At 42.1% G+C, this 6,000-nt stretch overlaps 1 protein-coding gene across 2 annotated transcripts in view; it reads right to left on the reverse strand.

Moving 5' to 3' along the window:
* LOC149333429 (uncharacterized) overlaps positions 1-3,903 on the reverse strand; it is a 57,718-nt gene extending 53,815 nt beyond the window's left edge. For both annotated transcript variants that reach the window (XM_089558672.1, XM_089558670.1), the window contains exon 1: positions 3,512-3,903. In XM_089558672.1, the coding sequence (XP_089414798.1) occupies positions 3,512-3,716 (205 nt within the window). In that variant the 5' untranslated portion in view covers positions 3,717-3,903. The remainder of the gene's footprint in view (positions 1-3,511) is intronic.
* Positions 3,904-6,000: the final 2,097 nt, after the last annotated feature.

Here is a 6,000-nt window from a genome sequence, read left to right on the forward strand (position 1 = left end):
TGAGGTCCGTGGTGTCTTGTATTACTCCGCTGGACAATTTCAACAGTAAATGAAATCAGCTTTTAAGGTGAAAGCCTTTAATGCCTCATACAGTTGTGACCAAGGAATGTTAGCAAATCTGTACGCATTTCGGCGTCAGTACTTAAAAAGAAAAACCTGTGCCGAGGCTGGGAATCGAACCAGGGCCTTTGGCATTTGAAGAGGAGACGCTACCACTCCGCCACGTCGGCTCAGGCTTTGAGGATCAATAAAGGCGCATCTAGTGAATGCAGGGTTTCATAAATAAAATAAATAAAAATAAGAAAAGAAACAAAATAAAAATCAAATAAATAAAAATAAAAGAAACGAAAATAAAAATTATGAAAAAAAAATAAAAAAAAAAGACAGTTGGAAACGCTTTCTCCTTGCAGCACTTTAGAGAGGCAAAGTGCCCGCTGAATTTTTTAATGTCTGACTATAACAAACAATCCCTGTATCCAAATTCTAGAGTTCATAATTTTTTTTCTTCTGATTAGCTTCTTGTTTAGGAAACAAGAAACGTTTAAGCAGCGGACTACTTTTCTGTCACGGAGGGATTCTGTGCGCGGAGGCTGAATGTGGGCAGAGCTTCACTGCAGACTTAAGTTGTATCCGACTATAATGGTAACAAGGCCAGATGCACTCAAAAAAAAGCCTTTGTTAAGCAAGAAAAGGGCAAAAACTGAATTACTAGTACTGCCCTCATCGGTCATTTTGGCAAGCAAGCTGTGGTGATGTCAATACAGTTTCATGCGAAGAGATCACCGAGGCTAGACTTCAAGGCCATTCACCGTTAAACCGTGATCACAAAGGCCTTTTTGGTCTTGAACCCACTAGTTTAAATCGAGCAGTAGAAAAATAAGTTGCATTTCTGAATCGAACTTCCTGTGCAGTAAGTTTGTCTTTGCTGCTGAACGAATTTCATTATAGCCATAAGGAGACGAACAATTGATTTTTACAAGGGCGGAAATTCAATGAAGTTGTCATTAGTATCCCTTTAATTAGAAATTGATAGACAACCTCTAACCTGATGCAAATTAAATGCCTGTGCATGCTTCCAATGCATGAGTGCTTTCCTTATTTAGATTTCACTCTCAATACGAGTTGCAATCACCAGAGTGTGACAGAGAGACATGGGAACAATATAGGTGGATAGGAAATTAAATTCCTAAGCCATGCGCTGTGCTTTGTTTTGTGCCAGCAAAATGCTGTGACAGTCAACTTTGGTGTCTTGGCAAACTAAACTGCATCACTAAGTTCCAAGGCAGGAAGGGGCCTTAACCCATTCAGTTCCAAAAACAGGAATTCGCAATCCTTGCTTAAAAATTTTCCCTACTAGGGGAACGCTAAAGATCTGCCTTAAGAGTAGGACGCTACAGCGGCCTGTGGCACAAAATAACACTTTACATAAAAGACCCTATGAGGTATGCATACATACACACATACATACATGCATACATACACACATACATACATGCATACATACATATACATACATATAAACTCCCACTTGTTCGCAAGCCATACAGTGTTTAACTGGCAGCATGTCTGGTTCAAAACTGAAAGGTCGCGGTTTCGAATCCCACCTAAAATTCTTATAATTTTTTTTTAAGCCAAACGAATTACTTCATAAAGTGAAATCATTTGCGACATGTGATGACCATTAATATGCATTACATGTCACGTTTTAATCACTCTCATTCCATGCATGACGTCACATTTCAAGTGAGCCTTATGAGTTGTTTCAAATTCCCGCCCAAGGTCATGTGGCTGTGACATCATGACCCTACATCGCCACCGACGGCGGGTTTTCTGTAATACCCGTGCCACGCAGCCAGATTTAATGCCATTAAGTGCTTACTGCCTTAAGTTTTAATGGCATTCGTGTGGTGCCACACGCATAAATTTAATGGCATTAGCCTTACTGACATTCGCAACCTACTGAGTTCGCCACAACTCGTTTGCCCGTGCAATGCGTACTCTCGTTCCCATTCCACACACAGAAAAGCATGAGTAACAATTTCCTAACCAGTAGCAAACGGTTAATTCATAACTTTGTCAGATACCTCCATTATAAAGAAGTATGTGACGGATGGGCAGTTACATGTGGTGAATTAGTGCTTCCACCAAATATTTCACGCATGAGTGAAACTACTAAAGTTTATCAATCCAACACCTTGATTTTGAAACACAGATGCTAGCCACGCCATGTATACAAATGTTCGACAGATTATTCAGATTCAGATCACACTGAAACATAAAAACAATAATGTCCAAGATTTTAAAAGTTAATGACACTTTTACACGGCCTCGTTTGTACAGTGTTGTCTGAGTTTCTTCACTATGTCTTCACATTTGTAAAAATTTTACTGTAACTCCCCAGAACCACAAAGAGCAGCCTTCTGAGCTGAGGACCAGGTATACATGGCACGAAAAAAAAACAGATCGACAAAGCTTTTGCAATGAGTCGAAATACAAAATATAGATTTCAGACAAACTAAACTTTCCCACGTAAAGCTGAACAAAGTTACAGATTTTTCTTTCTCAACTAGGCACGGCAGATTTTATGAAAAATTTTTTTAGTGGTTAAGAAGAGGATAAAAGTAATGAAGATATGAAAACTATGCATCTTGCAAAACATGCATGAATGCCCTTGTGTGTATAATACGCTCTCCTGATATCCATTAAATCAGCTTAAGTCTTTTCATACACGTTATACAAACTGGGTATGCCAACAAATCTCGGACATAAATCCAGAGTTAGGTGAAGTCACAATCCACGCAGACTTCCATTCCATCGCATTCTAATATCCGCTGCGTGGCATGCATCTAACCCCATACGAAATCAATTGTATATGTTACAGGAGCTAATCAATGCTTTCAGAAAAAATGTTCGTCACTATACCAATCCCTCCTGCACACTAGCAAGCCCAGTACAGAAAAATGCGCGGCCGTGTCAGAAAGATCTGCTCAAATCTTGGTTAGATTGAAAGCGCAAGCTCCCGTCTTCCAGCGAAGGTAAAATGGTGGTTGTGCGCTCAGCAAACGTGACCCACTCAACATGAATTACTTCCGAAGCGGACCTGCATGCACCGCGTATCTGTGACGTCGAGCATCCTCGAAAACAAACAGTAAACAACTACGATTCTCAAAAGTTGGGCGGCAAAGTTGACAGGCCGCAGCTGTGAGGTGCTGTATTCCACAGCGACGAACGGAAGCTGAGTGTTGAGCACTGTTATAGAAACGGTGCGCGGAAAACATCGAAAGTAAGTAAACTTTAGTAGCACATTAGTAACAACTGTTGTTACTGGCCGGAAGACGCTGATCGGGTTACTTTCATACTCTCCAGCTAAACTCTCGTTATGTCCCAGGAACAGTTGACAAACTGATCGACAAGCAGATCTGCGTTGTCAACTGTCATTCGTAGTGCAGCCGCGCAACGCACATTCCATTGTTTCCATTTCAATCGCTTCGGAGCAGATTTGACAGCGTACCTGTCATGTGGATGATCTTGGCGTCGAGGTATTCGCAGACCGAGTTGTCTCCATTGCAAGCGTGGACGCGATAGGTATCGGACGGATGGAAGTCATCCGGGTCAGTAGGGTCGAAAGGCCTTTTTGTAGAGTCCCGGTGTTCTACCTGCGTGTGTTCAACCACTGTCGTCCGCAGGGTAGAATCATATTCGACGTACACGAACATCTCGAAATGTGCGTCTCCGCGAAAACAAAGATCCGCGCCAGAGCGGCCAACACGTGACTACTGTTTAACGTGCAGATTGCGACGGTACAATAAAAAGGACATTCTTTCGACGTCGCACTTATCGCAGTGGTGGCTAGATTGGCCCGAGCGCAAACGGATGGACCACTTGGAACGCGAGCTTTGCACGTGAAACTATAAACGCAAAACTAATTCAAACAAGGAACTCGCAGAAACGATAAATACACTTGGGAGTCTGTAATTAAGCCCAAGCTCTTCTATTTGATGGCAGTTTATGCCTATCAGAAAGTGCAAAGCTATCTCAGTAAACTGGAATGTGAAACGCGCAAAAACACGTTTCCTAATGATAAAAGTAAGAAAGCTATGTGATGTGCAGTTTACGGGAGTTTAATTGGAGCAAAATGGGTTTTCTGAAAAGACATAAAACCAAAACCGAAACTGGGCATCTTTCAAATGTTAATTCAGTGCCTCACGGCCGCACCCCATGGGTGATAACAAGGCCAGATTCAGTAAAAATATAGGCGGCTATGATCCTTCTTTTTGCTCGGTTTCTAAACCGAACCTTCCATAGGAAGTTGAACAGGTGACTAGCTGCGCGTTACCATCCGGTCAGCATTCCACTGGGTATCGTAGCGGTACAGGCATGTAAAGGCTAATGCACAGCTAAGTTATTTGTCCGTGGTGCGAATCCTGTACCGCTGTTCTTGATAACCATGGTATGTTCCCTATAGCTATTTCTATCGAACTTTCCCCCGCTAAACTTTGTGCGTTCAACAACATTAAATAGAAGACGTCTACAAATATCGAAAGCGAAACAAACAGCTAGAAAACGTGTGGCGAAAATTCGTTTGCAGCTCTCAGGCGCCTTAAATTGCTCATCAAGCTCGGCTAATTTCCGGGATGAAATGCAACAGCGTAAATCATTTTTTTTCGAAAATAAACAACAAAGAACGTGTTGGGGGGGGGGGGGGGCGAGGCAGCGCTCGGAAAATTTGGGGGGTGTTCTGACATCGAACCCACCCTCCTAAGCCCCTGCCGTGCAGTGAGGAAAAGGAAGCCCGCATATTGGAAATTTTGAGCTGTGAAAGGAGTTTTTGCTGCTTCAATTACGCATAGATATTCGTTGGATATGAGCATGATATGATGGTCAGTGTTTTGTTGACCATAATAATTCCATGGAATGTCCGTAATAATTAATGGAAGTAGCACATAAGTAATGACCTGTATTTCTGATGTAATTGTAATATTCAGCCATAAATGCATTGTATTCGGAACACAGCCAGTTTAAGCCTTTCTGGAACACAGCCAGTTTAAGCCTGCAGGCATTGAATATTGAAATATTATGTCGAGGCATGTAGGCAGTCATGCATTCCACCGGAGAACTGCCTGTTAGAACTGCCCACCTTTGCAGCCTAGAAATTCCCGCCAAAATTAGAAGCCTTTCCCGCCAAAACTGCTCTTCGCCAAAACTGCAATATCGTCTTCTGCTCTGTAATCACCACAAGGCCTAAAATCCCGCCAAAATTATGTGTCTCGCCAAAACTTCTATATTCTAGGCACTTTAGGGCACGTCTCCTAAAGTCTTCTTTCAACAGCATCGTTAGGATAGATGGAGTTCTGGATGTAAGAGACTTTTTCAAACATTCGGAAATTTATGTCATCCCCTCTGTCTTTAAAATAAACACTTCACGTACTATTTCGTTTGTTATGTTGCTGGGTGTACCTGTTTCAAAATATAATCTGACTGCGTGAGTTATTGCTCCTGAACGATCACTGTGCGACGACTAGGCCACCGCAATACCTCGCACAAGCCGCTTTTGAAAGAGCGAATACGAGGGAAACGAAGTGACGCCAGTCGGCCGCCTCTCTTTTTCTGTTGCGAAAAACTAAAGCTTATGATGACTCGCTCCATGAGAAACCTTATATTAGTTTCATTCTGTTCTTTTAGATTATGACCCATTCGTCTGGACACTTCATTTATTTAGCGCCGCTTGTCAGCAAGACAAACGCGACATCACCAGCGTTGTTCTGAATCCCTTCTCCCCCCATATATATATATATATATATATATATACACGCACACACATACACACACACAAGGTGTTTCAGGGAAGTTGATCAGCAAGTTTTAAAAATAGGATATTTGAGGCAAATAGAAGCGTTTTGCTGCATAGTCATACCAGCGTTGGCGGACATCAAGAAACAGGCGAATCATGTTAACTATTAACGTGTCAATTAAATTCTAATGGTTAACTCGACAGGCACG

The sequence above is a fragment of the Amblyomma mixtum genome, chromosome 8 (genome assembly GCF_055824585.1).
Source record: "Amblyomma mixtum isolate Tamu chromosome 8, ASM5582458v1, whole genome shotgun sequence".
Lineage (NCBI taxonomy): Eukaryota > Metazoa > Arthropoda > Arachnida > Ixodida > Ixodidae > Amblyomma > Amblyomma mixtum.